The 23,568-nt window shown below is 49.0% G+C and overlaps 1 protein-coding gene across 8 annotated transcripts in view; it reads right to left on the reverse strand.

Annotated features, from left to right (window-relative positions):
- FAN1 (FANCD2 and FANCI associated nuclease 1) overlaps positions 1 to 19,126 on the reverse strand; it is a 260,180-nt gene extending 241,054 nt beyond the window's left edge. For 3 of the 8 annotated variants that reach the window (XR_010933013.1, XR_010933008.1, XR_010933012.1), the window contains exons 1-5: positions 18,651 to 18,730; positions 16,754 to 18,160; positions 13,839 to 13,979; positions 10,979 to 11,180; positions 9,189 to 9,422 (exon numbers count right to left, since the gene is read on the reverse strand). Coding sequence is in view for 5 of the 8 variants with exons in the window: in XM_067698951.1 (XP_067555052.1) it covers positions 2,613 to 2,732; positions 3,823 to 3,931; positions 4,565 to 4,696; positions 9,189 to 9,422; positions 10,979 to 11,180; positions 13,839 to 13,979; positions 16,754 to 18,008 (2,193 nt within the window). In the remaining 3 variants the exon portion in view is untranslated. The other 5 variants (XM_067698960.1, XM_067698930.1, XM_067698951.1 and 2 more) reach the window with 4 other exon arrangements.
- Positions 19,127 to 23,568: the final 4,442 nt, after the last annotated feature.

The following is a 23,568-nucleotide window of genomic DNA, read 5'->3' on the forward strand; positions in this document are numbered from 1 at the left end:
TCCAGGTACACGCCCACCACGACTGAAAGCAGAGTTTCAAACAGATATTTGTACACAGTAGTGCTATTCACAACAGACAAACAGTGGGAACAACCCAAGTGTCCATCTACAGATGGGATCAACACAACGTGGTCCGTTTACACAATGGAGTATTATTCAGCCTTGAAAGGCAAGGACACTGACACCTGCTACAACATGGATGAGCCTTGAGGACGTTATGCTACTGAAATAAGCCAGGCACAAAAGGACAAAGATTCCATGATTCCACTTCAGAACAGGCAGATTCCTAGAGACAGAAGCAGACTAGAGGTAACCAGGAACCGGGGCAGGAGGGAACAGGAGTAACTGTTTCACAGGAGCAGAGTTTCTGTTTGGAGGATGAAAAGTTTGGGGAACAGACAGTGATGATGTTTGAACAACACGGTTTTGAACTGCTCGGGTCCACATATGCACAGATTTCTTCCAGTAAAGACTGCAGCACTGCACGGTCCACAGTTGGTTGGATCTGCAGACACAGGACCTCAGAAATGGAGGGCCAACTACAAAGTTATCCGTGGATTTCTGACTGTGCGGGGGCAGGGGGGCTCGGCGCCCCGATCCCCGAGTTGTTCAAGGATCAGCTGTATAATTAACGCCACTGAACTGTATACCTAGAGATGGTTAAACTGCAAGTTTTCTTTGTTATATATATTTACTACAATAAAAGAATAAAAAGTTTTTAAAAAGCCCTGAAAATCAGTGAAGATCAGGCCATCAGAGCCGGGTGGTGCAGAGGAATCAAGCAGAGAACGAGGCGGGGCTGCCGCCAGCTCTGTAGCCCCGTGGGAGCCGCGCTGGCCGCAGGGAGGGGCGGCCTCGGGCTCAGCCTGGCCTGGCCGGCTGGCTGCTGGGCACCTGCAGGCACGAGCCTCTGCTGGGCTGGCAGGTGCCCTCCCTGGAGACTGATGTAGAGAAGGGAAGGAACGGTGACAAAGTAACAGGGGTTATGAGCATGGCCGGGAAGATTCTTGGGAAAAGGCAAAAAGGAACCAGGGTTTTCCATCTGTCTCAAAGATAACCTCGGAGTATGAGTGAACGCTCCTATCAGCAGACCCGAGCAAGGGGAAAGTCTATCAACTCTTTGGAACCTTTATTTCAATGAAAGAGACAGGCAGCGCGCACACACCCTCTGTCCACGCTGGGTGAGGGGCCACCAGAGGCCTCTCCTGCCCTGTCAGCCTGAGTCAGCGCCAGGCGGGGGCACCACACCCGCCTCCGGGAGAGGAAACAGCTCTCCCGGCTGGAAGCACTTGAGGTAACAAGGCACCTTTTCAGGTTAAGGCAGTAAAAATAGTATGTCATCGTCCACCACCGTGGTCAAATTTTCCAGCTCTCCATCATCCTGATTCACTTGACCTGCCCCTGGAGAAACAAAAGCTCCCAGAGCCGTAGTGCCTCTGCTCAATGCAAACACGAGGTTGGCAGGGACAGGGGATCGCAGGTGGCCACACAGAGGGCCACTGTCGCCACCTCGGGAGGCCCCGCCCTGCTGGCTGCAGCAGCTGACAGCCAACGCTGTCCTCGGACTCACAAGGTCCCCGCCACAGAGAAGGCAGAGCCTGGAAGGGAAGGCGCCCGCCCTGCTGAGTCAGACACCACGTCGCACGGTGGGAGGAACGCCTTCCATCCATCTTTCTCCCAGGAGGCCCCGGGCAACGAGTGAATACAACCACCATTTCCAAAACCACCATTTCCAAAACTGTGTGGAGGCGGACACATCTAACCCTCCAGCTCCCTCCACCCCTAGAACTTCATCCCTGAATCCCGACACGATCCTGCGGCCGACACACCCACCAACCCCACTGTCACCCCCATATTCGCGCCCCTGCTACTTCTTCTGGGGTTGGAAGAACACAGACAAAGAAGGATGTTTAAGAAATCAACGTTCTAAATCAACCATAGTCCAATATAAAATAAAAATTAAAAAAAAAGAAACCAGGGGCTTCCCTGGTGGCACAGTGGTTAAGAATCCGCCTGCTGGTAGGTTCTCCCTGGTCTATCAGGAAATCGGCCGGCTGTATTTGCAGTGCCCCTCGCTAACTCTGCTCTTTGTTCTCAATAAACTCACTCTCATCTAAAAAAAAAAAAAAAAGAATCCGCCTGCCAATGCAGGGGACACAGGTTCGAGCCCTGGTCTGGGAAGATCCCTCATGCCGTGGAGCAACTAAGCCCATGTGCCACAACTACACTGCACTCTAGAGCTCACGAGCCACAGCTACTGAGCCCACGCGCCACAGCTACTGAGTCCACGCGCCTAGAGCCTGTGCTCTGCAACAAGAGAAGCCACTGCAACGAGAAGCCCACGCACCACAAGGAAGAGCGGCCCCCGCTCACCATAACTAGAGAAAGCCCACGCATAGCAACGAAGACCCAACACAGCCAAAAATTTAAAAATTAATTAATTAAAAAGAAACCGATGTTCTAAATCAACCGTAGCCCAGTATAAAATAAAAGTTAAGAAAAAGGAAATCAACGTTCTAATTACATTTAGATTTTTAAGGTATTAACAGTTTGCTATATTTTTAAATGTATGCCAAACTGAACAAAGGCTGGGCGGCTCCGCAGCTGAGTACCGGCTCCAGGCGCTTCAGGTGCTGGTGCAAGTTGAGAGCCAGCCGGTCCCACCACCGGCCTCTGCTGTCAGGACAGTACACTTTCTGGGACAAAAGGTTTTCAAGCTCCTTGACGGCTTCCTGTGGCAACAACAAGGGATGCGCATTAGACACCTACACACCAAGCGTCTGCCATTATACTGAGTAGTCAGGAAAATTGTCAAAGTATATCTATACAGCATTCCTCTCCATTCTAAAGTAAGGCTCAGGACGCGGACTGCCAAGTGGGGCCCCGGGACGTCCCTCGGGAGTGGCCTGAGCTCCGGAGGCGCCCCATGCTTCTCAGCAGGCCCCCCACCAGCTTGTGCAGCTCGGCACTCTCTGCAAACCAGGTCGGCAGCACAGGCCAGACACGGTCAGACTCTGGGCAGGAGCAGTGGCTGGGCTGCAGGCCCATGTGCATCTGGGAACCCAGTCGGTCACAGGGCCGAGGCTGTGATGGGCAGGGGTCAGGACAGGAACAAGGGGGTCTTCACCCAAACACCCCACCTCAACAGGGGGACTTTCTGGTCTAGGTTTACTGGTCACGCTTCATGTTCATCTTTGGTGGTTCCCGGATCTCTTTGAAGGATCTAACGCATCTCCCGAGAAAAACGCACAAACCCCACAGACACACTCGCAGATTCCCCGAAGCCAACCCCACAGGGCCTCTGGGGCGGGTCCACAGACCCCTCGTGGGGGACCCACTGGCCGAGCCCTAGCACATTCTCTTTGTAAAACACCATGTTTCAATTACACAAGTGTCAACACAACAGAAGCTAACTCCAGCAATCTCACAACGTTTAATACGAGGAGGGATACGACTGAACTTCTCATTCGTGATTATAAATTATTTCCAGACCGTCCACTACTGCTGCCAGGGAAACACAAGCAGAGGTGAGGTTTCTGCCTCAGGGGTTTGGGGAGACCCTCCCTGTCACACAGGCTGCAGAGACCATCAGCGGCTCCCTGCGGAGCTCTGACCGTCACCTGGCCATCCTGGCGCACAGGCGTCAGCTCACAGCTGGCGGAACAGCAGGTCGCCCTCGGCCGTCTTCCTACCGACCAGGAGATGGCAGGTGCCCATGGGAAGCAGGCCCTCGTCGCATCGCCGTGTGCTGACCAAGTACTTGGGAGAAGTCAAGAGCCAGCCCCCTCGCTAAGAGCCGGGGGCGGGGGCTTGTGCACTCACCTGGTACATGTGAAGTCTCTGCAGTATTTCAACGGTTCGGGACAAAATCCTCGTATAAACCCAACCAACGGTAAAACACCGGAGAAAGAGTGGCAATTTCTCGTGGTATCTAGAACAAAGACGTACGCCAGCAGTTTAGCGCTTTGTTTATGTGTTGTAAGACAATCACAAGAAGTGACAGAGCAGAATGAATTCCTACCTTTTAAGAAGATGTATTCGGAACACTGCCTGTCGTGGGCAGTTTTCTACACCACAAATCTACGCTCTCACAGCCACCCTTCCGAGGTCCCCCAGAAAGCGGTGTGAAATGAGGGCTGGAGGTCAGCAAACGCCCGCCCTCGGGCCAGACACAGGGCTCCCACCTGATTTTATACAAACCCAGCGTATATATACAAACCAAACGTGATTTCCACGTTTCTAAATGGTTAAAATAAGTCAAAAGGAGAAAAATAGTCTGTGGCCTGTGAAAATTACATGAAACTCACATTTCGGTGTCTGCAAACACACCTGCATTGGGACAGCCCCGCCCACTCGCTGGGAGGGAGGTGGGGCACGCTCACAGCAGGACAGCAGAGGCCAGTGAGCATGTGGCTGGCAGAGCCTGACCACTGCCTAGCTGGCCCTCCACGGAAGAGGCTACCAACCTCTGTCCGACAGGAACCCAAGTTCCTTAGTTGTTCTAAGCAGTTAGAACAACTCGGCTAGACAGTAAACTTTGACAGGGACCCGAGAACCACTTCACCTCAGGGACGGGTGGCCTTTCAGTCCGTCCCAAGCCTGCTTTGCACACCGAGCGAGCTCCCTGGCTTCCTCCCAGGCCCCGCTGGCCATCGCGGTGGAGATGTCGTTCAGCATGTGCGCGGCCGTTGCGTACCTGCAGGAGGCGGGGGGGGGCCAGGCCATCCAAGCTTCAGGGGTGAACGAGCACTGACACACAAAATTCCACATCCTGTCCACCACGTCTAACTCTGCTTTTGAAAATACGAGCGTTACATTTTACCTCAGTAATAATTTGACGTATTACCCGACGGGAGTGGCCTAGAAAAACTCAGACAGGCTACCCAACCGGAAAGATGAAAACACTCACACCGCACTAGTACATAACACATCCCGTTATATGCATGTAATACTGACCCGCGCTTCCTTTCTGACTTTTGATGCTCGTTCATTCAGCAATCTGGCAACCTTGTAAACAGGTAACTGACTTCAGAATTACACACAAGCGTAGGTTTGGTCATTTAATCATTGAGCCAGAGGCAGACAGAGGGATGCTGCCCGAGCTAAGAGAACTATTGGGGATTTTCAAAAATAACTTCAGGGACAGTCTTTGGGAGACGGCCATGCTGAAGTGTTATGAACACACTTCAGTGAAGAAAGACAACTTGCCAGTGCACCTGAGACATTCGCCCAATCAGTTCTCTAACACTTCGAGGGCACAGTCATTGTGTTCTGGACTCACACTTAAAAGAAAAAGCACGCACGAGCAATATGTGCAAATACTATCACATAAGAGTAAAAGACAGATGTAGAACTGAATCACTTTGCTGTACAGCAAAAATTAACATTGTAAGTCAACTATACTGGAATAAAATAACTTTTTTTAAAAAAAGAGTAAAAGAAATGGCCTCTAAATATAAAAATTTGCTCATGAACGCTTCGATCTAACTCTCTTTTTTTGTTGTTGTTTTTTTTTGTTGTTTTTACGATACGCGGGCCTCTCACTGTTGTGGCCTCTCCTATTGCGGAGCACAGGCTCCAGACGCGCAGGCTCAGCAGCCATGGCTCACGGGCCCTAGCTGCTCCGCGTCATGTGGGATCTTCCCGGACTGGGGTACGAACCCGTGTCCCCTGCATCGGCAGGCAGACTCTCAACCACTGCGCCACCAGGGAAGCCCGATCTAACTCTCTTATAACGTGCAACTGGACAATTCTAAGGTCGATAAGGAAAGAGAAACAGGGAGAGGGTGCCTGGAGGTTGGCCCACCCGGCAGGAGTGCCCTCCCGCCCACCTGAACCAAGCCCCCTCTTCACGAGCCCATTGAGCCCAGCGCCAGCCCCACGGTGCCGCCATCGCCGCCTGCACGGTCACCAGCCCTCCCTCCCGTCTCCCAAACCTCCCCCCCAACCCCCGCGCTGCCAAGAACAGCATCCCTCCTGCACCCCGATCTCTGTCTCCTGCCCTCCGTACACCTGGCTGAGAGCACGGCTTCCCCGCAGCCCCCCTCGAGCAGGGACAGCTCTCCTCACTCAGGGCCCAGACGGATGGAAGCATCCTCCTCCCTCCCACCTCCGCCTCCAAATCCTCCCACCTCCGCCTCCAAAGCCCCCACCTCCGAAGCCCACGCCTCCTCCTTGTGGGCACCTGCCAGCGCCCCCCACCCCTGTCCCTGTCCCCTCTGCCTTGGTCTCCCTGGGTCTCCCGCCACGATGGCCACGACTTCAGAATTCTCCACCTCCTTCCTCCCTGATAACACGATTCTCCAACCTCTTCTCAGCCACCCACATGCCCGTGACCACTGAGACCTTCTGTCCCCAATGGACCGAGTCACCCTCAAGATGCTGACTTCAAGCATCTCCTCCACTGATCCCCGCCCCCAATCCTTCCAGCTCGTTCACTGCTGACAGCAGCTCCCCACCTTCACCAAGGCCCCACCTCCAGCACGGTCCCTGTCCCAGCCATAGTGCCTCCTGTCCTGCAGGCCCACAGACCACGCCTGGGGAAGAACACACACCGGCCACAGCCCCACCCTGGTCAGGGTGCCCTGGCCGCTCACTCCTCTGGGCCTGCACCAACTCCCCGAATCGTGCTGAAGACGATCGCAGAGCCAGGCCGGCTGGTTTCGGCACGTGCTCACACACCTCGGCCCAGCCCTGCTCGAGGGGTCCCCAGCCTCCACCATGGCAGCCTCAACCCTGCCCACATCCCAGTCCTCCCGCCGGTGCTCCGGGGCCCAGGAGGTCCCCTCCTCCTCCTCCACCGACTGCCTCTCCCTTTCTATGGGTTTATCTACACGTGCACGTACACAAACACACACACACGAGTATCTCCTACCCTGAAGACACCAGGGAACTAGACCGCCCTGCCGTCGCAGGCCGCCACAGCAGGGGCTGCTTCTCCGAAGCCCAGTGGGCCATCCCACTCGACCTCACTGCCCTTCCTCCGGGCGTTCAATCGAGCCCCATCCTGACACACCTTCTTCTTCTCCGGGTCCGCCCACCACACACACCCCTGGTTCCCTGCCGCCGCCCATGTGCTGCCCAGCCCCTGGGCGCTGGCTGCCAAGCTCCTTCCTCCTCTTCTCCCTCAGGGACCTCATCCCCGGCCACGTGCTGGTGACTCCAGTTCCTCCCCAGGCCGAGCTCCGTCCTGGGCTCCTGACAGCACGCCCAGTACCACACGGGGCAGCTTCAGTCATGGGGCTGGGGGCATCCCCCCACGGCATCCCAGCCCCCCCCCAACGTCCCCCATCTCATCTGATGGCGCCACCACCCACACCAAAACTCACTCCTTTCCTCCCCAACATCTCGCACGTTCACTTCTCTACAATGCCCGCCACTGCCAGCCCAGCCAACACCTCCATCCGGACCACCAACGCTCAATTAGCCTCCTGCCGCCCCCCAGCCGCCACTCCACGGGACACTTTTGTAAAACGTGCACCAGATCCCTCGCCTGCCTAAACCCCTTCCCCAGCTCCCCATCCAGCGGATATGACCCAGTCGGCTCACCGGGGCTCTGAGGCCCAGCGTCCCCTGACCTGCGGTCCTGCCCAACCTCCCCTTCACAAGGCCCCTGAGGTTCCGGCCAGAGGTCAGCAAGCTCTCTCCTGCCCACGGAGCCTGGGCGCGGGCACCCAGACCCCTGCAGGACCGGCTCCTCCTCATTCTCAAGCCTCAATTCCAACCTTTCGGGGACACTCTCTGCCTCGCACTATCTACACAGGACTTCTCCAGCCTGCCCCGCAGTTATCATATTATTCTGTTTTCTTTCCTGTCTTCCCCAGTAAAGCGTAACCCCACGGCGGCAAAGACCCTATCTGTTCACACTGCAACTCCACCACCTGGCACGTAATAGGTACTCAACACTCAACCCACGGGCACTGAATAAATGAGAAAAGAAAAGAAAGGATCAATTATTTCAAGTACCAAGGTGGTGGGAAAGGTTCCTTAGGCCAGGTGCCACACTACTGGTGTTGTATAATCACCCTTCCTGAAGTCACTTCAACCAGATTTCATTCCCGTGCCACAGCCCTCTGCATAACAAAAGAATGCTGACTTATTTTTAACATTTATAGGATACTACTTTCTAAAAAAAAGACACGATGGTTTATGTTTTCTCCCTAGCCTCCCCACTTCTGAACTTGTCAACCATGGTTTTGTCAACCATAGAACTGAAAAGCAACCTCCCTTAGATACGCGGTAATGATGACAATTCTACCACTAAGATGCACTGAGCAATCCCCACAGGCCAGGCTCTAAGCACGCTTCACATATCAGCACAGATCTGTGGGAATGTACTATTATCTCCCCATTTTGCAGATGAGTAAACTGAGGCACAGAGTAGATTCATGGTTCATTAGAGAGACCGGAACCTGGCTTCAGAGTTCTCACCAAAGAGAACAGCACCAAGTCACTAAAAACAAAGATGTAAAAGGACATGAGACGAAAGAAAGCACAGTCAGAAGAAATATTCTTACTAGAAGATTTGACTAAAAAAGTTATTCTAACTGAACACAAATAGGATATTGAATTTCCTGATAACTATGGCAAAATGGGCTAAAATCAGTTTATACTGACCCTGTTTTGATACAATAATCTCAAGAGTTTATTTTTTAAAGCACATACTAGACAACACTTAAACAACTTTCCTAAAATCAAATATCAGAATCAATTTCTGCTAAATTTGAGTCATAAACCTTAAATCAAGAATCAAAAGTGAGGACTTCCCTGGTGGCACAGTGCTTAAGAATCTGCCTGCCAATGCAGGGGACACAGGTTCGAGCCCTGGCCCGGGAAGATTCCCACAGGCCGCGGAGCAACGAAGCCCGTGCACCACAACTGCTGAGCCTGCGCTCTAGAGCCCGTGAGCCACAATTACTGAATCCCGTGTGCCTAGGGCCTGTGCTCTGCAACAAGAGAAGCCCGCACACCGCAACGAACAGTAGCCCCCGCTTGCCAAAACTAGAGAAAGCCCACGCGCAGCAACAAAGACCCAACACAGACAAAAGTTTAAAAATAAATAAATTTTTTAAAACAACGATTTTGGCTATGAACTCATGTTTCTGTTGTGGATGGCAAAAAATAATAACAAAGCCTTCTACATAAATTTTAAAATACACAGATTTCATAGAGAGCAAACACGCCCTTACCTGATGAGATCCTCTCTATCCTGGAAGATTTGGGTTTTCCGACTGACGGTATACCTGGGAAACTCCATGCGGCCAAGGTTGACCAGCAGTACCGTAGAAAGCTGGCCCTGCCCACCACAGGCCGCCTCCTCCTCTTCCACCTCGTGGGTCAGTGAAAACAGCAGCAGGACCCGGGAGAACACAGCCCGGGGGTCTCTACACACTCTCAGAGACTGTCCCGCCCAGTCTTTAGCTCTGAAAAATACATGATATGGAAATAACTCTCTGGCTTTTAAGCATTTGGATGTCAGATTTCACAAATTATTTCAAGCTAAACAGCATGCATTATTCTAAGCCTGAAGCAAATCTCCCACCTCCAACTGTGTGACTTAAAGCATTTCTTAACCTCTCTGGGGCTCAGAGCCCCACCTAGGAACACGGTGAGGATTAGATGAAATTGTATCTGCAAATGATTTCACGCACTGTTTGCCTCAATAAAAGAGCAGGATAGGGTTTACGCTGGTCCTGAACATGTGAAATACCAGGAAAACTCATGAAAGTGTTATCTATTTGACACTAGCAATTCTCAAATCTTGACTCCAGTGACACTTGAGATGAAATAATAGGTATTTATGTAGAACGTCGCTACCAAAGGCTCTTGGTAAGGCGGCATGTTAAGCCCAGGGCCCTCCGGCTCCAACAACTGCAACACCACACACGGCAGGGTTTCGCTACTGACATCCGGGCCGGGTAACTCTTTCCTGGGGGTGGGATGCCCAGGCTGTGAACTAGAGGATGCTCAGCTGCGTCCCTGGCCTCCGTTCACTAAACGCCTGTAGCACCCACTACCCACCTTAGTCAGGACCATGAAAACGACTCCAGACGATGCCGGGTGTCCCCTGGAGGGCACAGTCGCCCCCAGCTGAGAGCCACTGGTCTAGTGGAGGACCTCACACTTTCCTACCAGCCCAAAAGCCATTAAGTCAAAAGCAGAGTGGCATCCCTGGGGCGTGCAGAGATCAGTGCCACCACCACAGCCGAGAGGACACAGGGGTGGGATTCCCATCACACCACCATTTACTTGAGGACCATTCACCGACAGAGACTGCCAGAAAACACCCTCCTCCTCCATCTCCATGTAGAGTCCCAAGGAGGTCCAGCGGACCGACATTCCAAACTCCTATAAGAATAGTAGTTAAAACTGCATTTTTCTTGAATAATAAAATATTAGAATTTGCCAAGGGCCTAGTGCCTCTAATCTCTTGCCTCCTGATTTTTCTTGGTCCTAGAAATCAGTGTGGTATCTTAAGAATTAGGAATAATAAACCAAGAAAGAATCCAGTCTTTATAATAATGGTTCACCGCCTTCTCAACCTAACTGCAATTGAAAAAAACAATTACAATCTGAAAATACGTACCACCCATCATAAGAGTTAATGTGTGCTATCAGGACTTTCCTGGTGGCGCAGTGGTTAAGAATCCACCCGCCAATGCAGGGGACATGGGTTCAAGCCCTGGTCCGGGAAGATCCCACATGCCATGGAGCAGCTAAGCCCGTGCGCCACAACTACTGAACCTGCGCTCTAGAGCCCACGAGCCACAACTACTGAGTCCTCATGCCACAACTACTGAAGCCCGTGCACCTAGAGCCCGCACACCGCAACAAAGAGCAGGCCCCGCTCTCAGCAACTAGAGAAAGCCCATGCGCAGCAACGAAGACCCAACGCAGCTTAAAAATAAATAAAAATAAATAAATTAAATACGTGCTATCAACATTTCAAATGTTTTTACTATAACAATAGCCACAAAACCTTTTCAAAATCACTGCACCAATGCCAGGCTGATTCTTGCGCCAAGTGCAGACTGAAGGCTGTTTGGCCAATTTGAGAAACGCATTCACCAGCTGCTGCTTCTGCCCATTGGGATTCACCAAGTGGAAGGTCTTTGCCAGGGCTTTCAGTTCCGGAGCAGAAAGGAGCTCGAGCACCTCAGACAGTTCTTGCAACTCAGATTCTGAAATATTAAAAAAAAAAAAAAAAAATTTAAAGTAGTTTTAAATAAGCTTACTGTTTTCTAGATTTATTTACTTTAAGAAGAAAATTCACATGCAAATAAAATGAAATGCTACTGTAGAAATTTTAGTTTGCCAAACTGATTGTTAAAAATTACGGAAAACAGATATTTCACAAAGGCTATAAAACAACAGAACTTCTCAAAGAAAATCTGAATAAAATAAAGACCCACATGGATAGCCACTGGTACATCGCTCACAACAGAACCTACGGCTGGGCCTCTCCAGAGCAGGTCAGAGTCAACTGTTCATCAGCTGTCCTCTCTCCACACAGGCCTGGGGCTGAGAAGACTTTCATGGGGTCACTTGCTCGGCACACATGTGTACATCACACTATTAGGGGACCCAGACAGCAAGCCTGACCCCCGGGATGCAGCTGAATCAGAGCTGGCTGGTCTCTGGCTTCACTGCATCCACAGCTTAGGGCAGGGCCATCTTCCTCCAGGCAGCAAGTCCTCACTGGGTGTACACTGCCTGCCAGGTAGCACCTGCCCATGGCATACAGTGAACAAGCTGCATCTGTGCCCACAGGGAGCTTACCTCCTAGCATAATAAATGTCAGGGGTGACAACTGCTACAAAGAAACACAAAGCTGGCAGCAACATGGACGGACCTAGAGATGATCATATTAAGCGAAGTAAGTCAGAAAGAGAAAGACGATTACCATATATCACTTATATGTGGAATCTAAAATATGACACAAATGAACATATCTATGAAACAGAAACAGAATCACAGACATAGGGAACAGACTTGTGGTTGCCAAGGGGGAGGGGGGTGGGAGGGATGGATTGGGAGTTTGGGATTAGCAGATGCAAACTATTATATATAGGATGGATGAAAAACAAGGTCCTACTGCATAGCACGGGGAACTATATTCCATATCCTGTGATAAACCATAAGGAGAAGAATATAAAAAGAATACATATATGTATAACAAGCACTTTGCTGTACAGCAGAAATTAACACAACACTGTAAATCAACTATACTTCAATAAAATTTTTTTAAATAAATAAATAAAAGGAGGAAGAATGAACTAGGAAAAAAGAAGAAAGAAAAGAAAAGCTGGGCAAGGCAAAATGGACTGGCGGGAGGTGGCCGTATTTGACACTAGGTGGTCACGCAAGTCCCTGATGAGGTGACACGGAGCAGAGCTGGATGACATGAGGGGGTGAGCCGAGTGGGAGCAGGCACAGGCTCTGAAAGAGGGGTGCACTCAGCCAGAGCACCCAGGGAGCAGAGTGAGGGGACGGCCAGGGCTACACCCCACTGGGCTGTGCAGACCACGGTGGGACCTGGGCAGGACTGAGGGCAGCGTTAGGCCACTGGGGTTCTGCTTTTGTTGCTTAACTGTCATTTAAAGGTAAGTCAAGGCTCAGGGCTTCCCTGGTGGCACAGTGGTTAAGAATCCACCTGCCAATGCAGGGAACACGGGTTCGAGCCCTGGTCCGGGAAGATCCCACATGCCGTAGAGCAACTAAGCCCACGAGCCACAACTACTGAGTCTGCGCTCCAGAGCCCGCGAGCCAACGAAGAGTAGCTCCCGCTCGCCACAACTAGAGAAAGCCCGCATGCAGCAACGAAGACCCAACGCAGCCATAAATAAATAAATAAATAAATTTATTAAAAAATAAATAAAGGTAAGTCAAGGCTCACCTGGCTTGCCTGTTACAGCTGTAGATTTCTGGAACCTGCACCTAATCTTCCAGGTCAGGTGAGGACACAAGCTCTCCAGTGCCCCTGATGGCCTGATGTGAGGGAACCCGGGGTCCCGCTGCCTGATCCCTTACAAGCCCTCACATCCACGGAGCCTCCAGGCCTCTCCCCCAAGGCTCCCCACTCCCCCAGGCCCACCACGTCACCCTAACTGCACTTACTTACTGCTCTGCACTACAAACTCTGCCGCACAGAAACCGTCTGGCTTTGGCTTGATTCCCCTATTTCAGTCTAAACGGTGAACAACTTGAACCCAGGACTCACATCTTTCATCCTCCTTATACCCACGTTTCCAGTACAATATTGTACTCAACACATGTAGGGACCTAGTGAAAGCTACTGATGAGACCACCAAGGTTACCTCATATTCACATGGGCTTAAATCAGTGAAACAATTCCTGAGACAATCAACCTACAAATTATAAGAGCTGCCTGTGTATACATGGGGGGCAAATTAAGGTTTTAGAGGCAATACTAGCTTCAAACAAACCAGCTTTGTTCCATCATAAAGATGAGAAAACTGGGTAAGATGAGTCAAGCTCTTGCTGGAAGGAGAGCCAGGAGGGATGAGTTTCCCCTGTGGACCCAGACACCCATCTATCCCTAGGTGACTTTACGGGACTAAGCCTGGGACCATCAGAACACAGCAGCAGGCCATCTTTTGTTATCCTAGGAGTCTTAACTCAGGCTGAGGATGGATTTAACAACACATGAATAATTTGTTGTCCTAAGAAGATTCAAAACTCAATTTAAAAAGACATACACAATTACTATTTACCAGGCACCAATCAGGAGACGACACCAAACTAACATCAGCCTCATTTTGCAGAAACTGGATTCCCTACGTCGGATTTTCAATTTGGTTCCCCTGGACAAACCGTACCCGTCTGCAGGAAGCCTGCATGCGTCAACTCTCTAACCACCGGGGTTAAGTCAGCGGAAATCTCTTCATATTCCAGTTTGTTCATCTTAATCCAGCCGAATTTACGTTGAAAAAGTCTGACATATAACTTCTGACCGCTAGCTGCAACAAAGTTAAGAAAAATAGTGAAAAACCTTCTATTTCTTCTCGAAAACATATACTATAATTTACTTTTGTAAACTGAGGTGAGTAAAACAGGCTGTTAGAAATACACAGAGGCTGACTCAACGGATCTTCCAAGAAAATCATTTTCTTCCTTAGGAAGACGTAACTTATTTCAAACACAGAGTCCCGTGGCGATGTCTCCTTGGCCTGTATGCCTGTCACTGCAGGACAGGAGAAGCATGAGGATGCAAAGCCAGCCCTGCCCCCCCAGTTGTGCAAGTCTTTGGAACTGAGACTCCCTTTTCTCTTCTATTATAAAAAGGAAGAGGGGGTGGGCAGTAACACCATCTTCCCAAAGTTGGTGAAAAGATTAAACACGATGAGGTATTCAATAATTAGTGTATAAACCATAAAAAAAGTTCCAAAGTTGGTAATGATTATTGGCCATTTAAAAACCTAAGACCCGGGTTCCCCACTTTCTAGCCAACATTTCTACTCCCTCAAAAGAAACCCCCCAGGGTTCCCGTTATTTTGTTCTCTCCTTTTGGTTTAATATGCATTATTCTATTTTTGGCTGAAAATCATCTGAAAAGAATTTTCCAAAAATAAGTCTAGCTTTGGTGGGGTGGCCATCTCTAAGGCAGTGATCTCCACCAAGCTATTTAATTAATCTGGTCTCAAGTTTTCCTATTACCCAAATTATCTTTAAATTTCTAACTCTAAAATGGTATGGGGACTTCCCTGGCGGTCCAGTGGTTAAGACTCCACACTTCCATTGCAGGGGATGTGGATTCGATCCCTGGTCGGGGAACTAAGATCCTGTATGCTGCATGGCGCAGCTGAAAATTTTTAAAAATAAAATAAAATGGGGCTTCCCTGGTGGCGCAGTGGTTGAGAATCCGCCTGCTGATGCAGGGGACATGGGTTCGTGCCCCGGTCCGGGAAGATCCCACATGCCGCGGAGTGGCTGGGCCCGTGAGCCATGGCCGCTAAGCCTGCGCGTCCGGAGCCTGTGCTCCCCAACGGGAGAGACCACAACAGTGAGAGGCTCACGTACCACAAAAAAATAAATAAATAAAATAAAATAAAATAAAATGGTATGACTGTATTTGTTACATCTTCAACATTTATTTCCCTTTTTTCTTTAAAGAGGCAAAATCGACTTGCAGTAGTTATTTTTACAACAGAGACACTGTAGATGATTCTCTGTGGAGAGCAAGCCACAAGAATCTGCAGAACTTACACTAAGAAACTGCTCCTACTTCTCAATCATACTGAAGCCAGGGGCCACCAGCTATTCAAACAATTGCTCACATGAATGCAAGCAGCACCCAACCAAAGATCTGTGACCACCCCGGATACGACAGTCAGTGGGGGTCATTCACACCCACAACGGGGGAGGCCAGTGCAAGTAGAGATGGAAGCTGTGTGGATACTTCATAAACTGTTCAAAGGGCTTCCCTGGTGGCACAGTGGTTAAGAATCCACCTGCTAATGCAGGGGACATGGGTTCGAGCCCTGGTCCAGGAGGATCCCACATGCCGCGGAGCAACTAAGCCCGTGCGCCACAACTGCTGAGCCCGCAAGCCACAACTGCTGAAGCCCACGCGCCTGGAGCCTGTGCTCTTCAACAAGAGAAGCCACTGCAATGAGAAGCCCGCGCACCGCAATGAACAGTAATCCCCGCTCGCTGCAACTAGAGAAAGCCCACGCGAAGCAACGAAGACCCAATGCAACCAAAAATAAATTTATAAAAAAGAAAAAAAAAATTTTTTTATTATGTTAAAAAAAAAGAACTGTGCAGAGAAGTATCACCCACGTGTTAAAAAGTAACACAAGCAGAGCCATAGTTTCCTTGTGTGAATGTAAAACCGAAGCCTTTCTCTTAACCATTATTGGTAACACTCAGGATTTCTTTTTTTTACTCTACTGGGACTCAGGCCTGCTACTATTACTAGAGGTCAGCGTGGCCCCCAAGTAAGGTTTTCCTACTCGGGAGGTACTCAGTTGCACAGAGCCATCAAGGCCCTTTGGATGAGCAGCCATCAAGGGCCGGGGGGGGGGGGGGGGGGGGGCGCTCTTGCTCCAAACCTGCGCTATTGGCTCACAGCCACCGCCGGCTGCCACGGAACTGAGGCATATTTTTAAACGTACTAATTTACAAAATTTAAAAAGAAAAAAAGGACCAAAAAAGTTTTTAATGTACCAATTTAGCTTGAAAGTTTCCACTTCCTGCACACCCTGACTTTAAAAGGTAGAGTCCAGGCAACTAAAATATTGTTGGAGGAAAAGAATATGCCTGAGTATACCTTGGTTTGTTTTTTTCCCTGTATTTTATTTTCACTTTGGAGGAAGTGGCCTGCAAAAACAACAAAACCACCTAACAGTCAGCTTGATTACGTGCCCGAAATGCAAAGTACACTTTCCTAAATCACACTGTGTTTTTTTTTTCTAATCTGGGAAAGGTTGTTTTACAACCATCAAATATACAAAAACAGGACAAAGAGCTGCTTCCAATACAACCAAAGTACAGCTTGTAAGGATGATACTGCAGAAGCAGACATCACCAGGCCCAAAAATCTTGTCTCTTTTACAGGCATATCTTTCTCTAGATGAACTCTCATTGGCTGGGGGTCCCATGAGTACTCCCAGGGGACTCCCAAAACCACACTGACTGCTTGTGGTCATGAGATTTCTGCCTATCACATCTCAGACCAAATCAGGGCAGCAAAGGGGAAACAAAGCCTCGAAAGCAAACACGTTCAAGATACCTGATAATTGATGAAATTTAGTTATAATGCCCTTCTCGTGCTCATCAAAGAGCATCCTGTCTTCTTCATTCTCAAACACGGCTTTCAGCACCACGAGGAAACTCCGAAGGTAGTAAGGATGGTCTGGCGGTGCTGGACTTGTTACACGGGAAACATCACAGCTTGACCCCTGCTCCAAAGGAGTTCGGTCAGTGCTTTCATTCTTTAAGCCACTGTCACCTTCTGGAGGAAGTGCTTGGCTGTCACTCCATATAGAAGCATCGTGTGTAGAATTATGAGATTTTGCCTCCCAATGTGATGACTGGGTTGGAGCTTGTGAAACAAAAGTCATTTTTACCTCTTCACAACCACCTCCTTCACAGTTTTCAACACCTTTATCATCTGTTCCTTTGATACTCTCCTGCTTTGCAAGATGGTCCTCTGAAGCAGACTTTAATTTATGTCCAAGAGTTAAATCTGGTGAAAGTAACACGGGAGCATTATCTGAGAAGGTGGGGGTGAGAGTTGACCTCCCACATTCCTGTGCAGCCGTTAGGCCTTCACCTTCCATTATTGTAGAGCCTCCCACAATATGTTCGGGAGTGCTTGGTTCCTCCAGAGAATTACAGGCAAACATGTTTTCCTTTTGAGAACTATTCTCCAAAAGCTGATCCTGGCCTTCCATCTCTGAACACTGATCCACCAGGCTCCTAACCCCTGTGGACGAGAAACTCTGTGGACTCTGATTGGCGAATCCCTCATTCTTATCTATTGATCTTTTAGCCTTTATGTATCTTCTGGACAATTTAGATGACAGGCTTCCCAGAGGGATGACTTTCACATTATGATGTCTCAGCCCATCTTGATTTCTGCACACTGCGTCACCATTACTCTTAAAATAGGGGCTGGTCTGCTGTTTTATGCCCATTTTTGCTGAATCGCTTCGGCCAGGGGTTAAATTGATCTTTGATGGTGACGACTTCTCTGGCGTTACATCTTCTAAGGCAATATTGGTCAAATCTACTGTGGACACATTTGAACTTAAGTCAGCATGCCCAGGGTCAGCTGGAGTGATGTCACCGTTGTTAGCACACATTTCATCAAGGTGACGGTTTAGGTCATATCTTGGCACCATTTTACTACAAATGGGGCAGGCAAGTTTAACAGGTGGTACATTGTTAAAAAACGCAATAATAGAGTTAGATTCATTTTTTTTAGTTTTGCTGCTTGATAAACTTCGAGGTCTTTTTTTTGAGGATTTCCCTACAGACATCATGAGTATTAGAAAAACTGGGTGTTTCAAGTAGTAAAACACAAGAAATCAGCAGGGAAAGATAGCAATGATTTACTTTTACTCCCCTGAATTGAAATGATAAAAAGTAGGATTCTATTGGACTTCATGTTATTCATTTAGTCAGTTTCTTCTCCCTACAAAATAAAACGCATGTGGATTAATAGCATTTTATGAATTCCACAACAGAGGGGGTAAGCTCTAAAACGTGCAATGGCAGAATCCCATGGGATGAGAAAAACCCTGCGCTTGGAACATAAGACCAAGGCCTACTCTCAGCTGTCCACGCGACCTCAAGTGTGTCCCTTAGCCGAGAAATGACATGGGGATAAGTTCTAAGACTTCTCTTTAAGATCGAAAATCAGCCGTTTTAAAAAGGGAACATCTGACTATGCCAGGTCCTTTTTTAAAAGCACCGCATCATTAACTTTTTCCAGGAGAGAGAATGCCTATCCCGCCCTCACAGGCCTGCACGAAGAATCGCCCAAAGTCTCGGGCATCTGTCCATGCTTGGACGCCCCCCCGCCCCCGCCGTCCCCCCGCAGCTCTGGCCGCCGAACCTAAGGCTCGGACTCAGCCACGCCCGCCCTCCCCGCGGGGCCGCGACCGCACACCTGGGATGAGCACCTGGGATGTGCACCTGGGGCTCCGCCGCCGGCTCGGCTGACCTCCTCCCGCCCCCTCCCTCCCTTCCTCCCCCCCTTTCCCCCCTTTCTGTCCCCGCCCCCACCCCCTCCCGGCCTCACCGCCCCGAGCCGCCAGCTCTCCCCACCTCCCGCCCAGCGCCCGCGACCCCGGCCCGGCCGCCCCATGCGTCCTACCTGCTCCGCGCGCCAGGCATTCCCAGCCGATCCCCGCGGCTCGACCGCCACAGGCTCAGTCAGAGGAGGCTCGAGCGATCGATCGCCCCTCCCTCCCACTTTAAAGGCATCCCGGGTCCAGGGAGGCTTACCCGGTGGAGGTCAACCGAGACTCTGCCCCTCCTACCCTCCGCACCTGGGGGAGGCGGGCCGCCGGGAACGTGGGCAGGTTGCTGGTCGGGGTGCATTTGGAGTCCGAGGAAACCGGCCTCCTGGGAGGAGACACAGGCGTGGACTCGACTTAGCCGGAAAGCGCGTGCTGGGGTTCCCGGAGGAGATGCCGTTCGCCGCCTGAAGCAATAAATTTAAACATAAATGTTTCCTTTGCAATAGATGCCCATAACCTCAAGAGCAAAGAAATAGATCAAGAACAAGGACCTACTGTGTAGCAGAGGGAACTATATTCAATATTATCTTGAAATAACCTATAACGGGAAAGAATCTGAAAAAGTATATATACTTTTATACATACTTATATATATATATATAAAATCACTTTGCTGTACACCTGAAACATTGTAAATCAACTATACTTCAATTAAAAAATAATAAAAGAATGATAAAATGTAGTCAGGTAATTAGGGAGTGGTGAGTTTGGATATTTCTTACATTAAAATGTAGTTTTCTTTGTGTTAATATAGTTTAATATAGCCAGGTTACATAATTTAAAATAAGGGCCATGGGGCTTCCCTGGTGGCGCAGTGGTTGAGAGTCCGCCTGCCGATGCAGGGGACGCGGGTTAGTGCCCCGGTCCGGGAAGATCCCACATGCCGCGGAGCGGCTGGGCCCGTGAGCCATGGCCGCTGAGCCTGCGCGTCCGGAGCCTGTGCTCCACAACGGGAGAGGCTACAGCAGTGAGGGGCCCGCGTACCGCAAAAATAAATAAATAAAATGAGGGCTATGTTTAACAACGGCAAAATTACTGAAAGTTTATCAGTCAGCGCTTGAGTGCTGATGTCAGCTGGTTCCAGCACCCCCTGACGGTGACCCGGATGGAAGCTTCCTGAGCGCGGAGCGCCTGTCTGTGGTCCTTTACCACCGCCTGCAGCAGCGGCCGGCACTGTGTGATTACTCCATAAATATGTGTCAAATGAATGCATGAATAAATGAGCAAACCAAAGAGAAAATGGACGTGAACAGGGAATTCATCGACAAATATGTATTGAGTGCCTCCCTCGTGCCAGGTAATGTCCTTGGCTCTGAAAATATGGCCGTGAACAGAATGAGGACTGGGGGGGAAATCCTGCCTTCATGGAGAATTCATTCTGATGGAGGAAGATAGAGAAAAAACAAAATATACGTAAATTATGTAGAGAGTTTAAAAGGCGAGTATTGATTAAATAAAATTCCTATTTTATGGCAAGATGAGAAAAATTTAAACATAAATGTTTCCTTTGCCCATTTGGGCCTCTGCATTAGTATTGTGTCTCCTGCATCTGCATTAATCAGACCTCCTTAGGAGATAACATTCCTTTTTAATCTCATCAAGGGTCACAACTCCTTAGGAGAAAACCTTCCTTCTTAATCTTGTAAGGGGCCACAATGACCCATGACCACTACTCACTTGGTATAGATCTAGACTGTGTACACTGTCAGTAATACGTCATTTAAGGTACAGCCCTGTGTCTCAAAAACTTACATAACTGTGCCTTAACCTCTAACAGGCAGAACAGTTCTCGGAGCTTTCTGAGAGGCTATTCCCGGGTTATAATCCTCAATTTGGCTCAGATAAAATTTTCTATTTCTTTTTTAGATCGACTGATTAATGTTTTCATCGACGGTGCTTTGAAGAGAAATCAAGCAGAAACATCGTGGTGGGGGCCGGGAGGGGCATTACAGTTTGAAAGAGCGGTAAGGAAAGGCCTCACTGAGAAAGTACTATCTGAGCAGACTTGAAGGAGGGAAGGCAGTGGATGTTCCAGAGAGGAGAGTTGTAGTCAGAAGAAACAACCTCAGGGAGTGTAACAGAGAGGGTGCCCCAAGGTAGAAGCTCGCCTAGCAAGTCTAAGGACACCCAGAAGGCCAGGAAGACTGGAGCAGAAGTGAAGGAAGAGAGATAGCAGAGGACAGGTCTTGTAGGGCAATGGTAGTGAACTTTTTTCTGTAAAAGGCCAGGTAGTCAATATTTTAGGCTCTGCCAGCCATAGGGTCTCTGGTCAAAGTCTGCAGTGTGCAGTGTGAAAGCAGCCATAAACAGTACATAACAAAAGAGTGTGGCTGTGTGCCAATAAAACTTTATTTACAAATAGAGTCAGCTGACCAGATTTGGTCTCTGGCTGTAGTTTGCTGACACCTGATATAAGGCCTTGTACATCATTATATGGATTTTAGCATCTGCTTTGAGTGTGTTCAGCAACATATGGTTGGGGTAGGGGAGGCAGGGAAAACAAAAGGCGAATGGAGTAATCCAAGGACGGTGGTGCCTGGGGTTAGCTGATAAAAAGTAGTCAGGAATATTACCCAGCCATGAAGAAGAATGAATTGATGACATTTGCAGCAACATGGGTGGACCTAGAGATGATCATACTAAGTGAAGTAAGCCAGACAGAGAAAGACAAATATCGCAGGATATCACTTGTATGTGGAATCTAAAAAAAAAATTATATAAATGAACTTATATACAAAACAGAACAGACTCACAGACACAGAAAACAAACTTATGGTTACCAAAGGGGAAAGAGGGAGAGGGATAAATTAGGAGTTTGGGATTAGCAGATACACACTACAAGATAGATATATATACAAAATAGATAACCAACAAGGACCTACTGTATAGCACAGGTAACGATATTCAATATTTTGTAATAATCTATAAGGGAAAAGAATCTGAAAAAAATATATATATATGTATAACTGAATCACTTTGCTGTTCACCTGAAACTAACACAACATTGTATATCAACTATACTTCAATAAAAAATTTTAAAAAATGAAGTAGTCAGATTCTGGATACATTTAGAAGGTATAAGCAACAGAATTTGCTCATGGTAGAGAATGTAAGGTATGAGAAAATTCAAGGACTACTCTTAGGTCTTTGGCCTATCACCTGGGAGGATGAAGGGAAAAGATTTAGAGTTCAGTTTTAGATGTGTGTCTTTGTCCATTCAGGCTGCTACGACAAAATACCACAGATTGAGTGGCTTATAAACAATGGAATTTTATGTGCCACAGTTCTGGAGGCTAGAAGTCTGAGACAGGCTATCAGCATGGTTGGGTAAAGGCCCTCTTCTGGATCCCAGACTTCTCACCATGTCCTGACATGGTGTAGTGGAAGGAGCTAGGGAGCTCTGGGGCGGGGGGGGGGGTCTAAGGACACTAATCCCATTCATGAGGGCCCCAGACTCATGGCCTAAGCAGCTCCCAAAGGCTCCACCTCCTCACACAATCCCGATGGGCAGTAGGATTTCAACATATAAACCTGGGGAAGGGGAGAACACAAACATTCAGACCACAGCCACGTATAAGTTTGAAATGCCAGTTAGACATTCTTGTGGCTAAAAGATACTTAAATTTATTAACTAAATCAGGCCAGGAAATATAAACTGGGGAGTCATCAGGGTCTGTATGGTATTAATATACGGCACAAAGGAATGACTGTGGATAGAGAACTGAAAGGTCAGAAGGCTGGATACTCTGATAAGAACAGGAGGGAAGGTGAGGATGAGGCAGCAAAGGAGTCTGAGCTGCAACCAGAAAACAGGTGTGTGGTATGTGCTGAGGATCAGGGGGTGTCGGATGCAGCTAGAAGGAAAGTGAGGTGAGGTCTGCAAGCAGCCATAGATCCAGCAATGTGGATGGCACTGTTACCTGACAGAAGCCAAAGCTGTGGAATGGTGATTGCAGAGGATTCTAGAAAGAGTGGGGAGACAGGAATTGGAGACAATGTGGGGACCCATTCAGTACCCTGGAGTTTGTGTGAAGATTATTTTTGTTTGTTTGTTTTTTGGTTTTTGCGGTACGCAGGCCTCTCACTGTTGTGGCCACTCCCGTTGCGGAGCACAGGCTCCGGACGCGCAGGCTCAGCGGCCATGGCTCACGGGCCCAGCTGCTCCGCGTTATGTGGGATCTTCCCGGACCGGGGCACGAACCCGTGTCCCCTGCATCGGCAGGCGGACTCTCAACCACTGCGCCACCAGGGAAGCCCATCACAGACTTTCTTATCTCCCATTTGCTCTTCTAGAAACACATTTGCTCTTCTAGAAACCCATTTGCTTTTCCCTAACAGCCATTTCTACCCCCTTTCTTTTCCCTGCTAAATTAGGTGTATAAATCTCTAACTTTAACCACTTACCTAGCTGCTTCTTTTATAAACTACAATATGTATATGAATAATTTCTTCTGTTAATCTGTCTTTTGTCAGTTTAATTCACAGGCCCCTAGGGACTCAACCTAAGAGGGTAGAGGAAAAGTTTTTCCTCTCCAACAGCAGAAAGTATAGATGACTCTTTCAAGCGGTTTAGCAGTGAAGGAGAACAGACAGGTAGGGCAGAACTAAAGGGGGAAGTGGGGTTAAGAGTATTGTTATTTAACAAATTGTTGGAGAGGGTGTGGAGAGAAGGGAACCCTCCTACACTGTTGGTGGGAATGTAAGTTGGTGTAACCATTATGGAAAACAGTGTGGAGGTTCCTTAAAAAACTAGAGTTACGGGAATTCCTTGGTGGTCCAGTGGTTAGGACTCCACATT

Source organism: Pseudorca crassidens, chromosome 1, assembly GCF_039906515.1.
Source record: "Pseudorca crassidens isolate mPseCra1 chromosome 1, mPseCra1.hap1, whole genome shotgun sequence".
NCBI lineage: Eukaryota > Metazoa > Chordata > Mammalia > Artiodactyla > Delphinidae > Pseudorca > Pseudorca crassidens.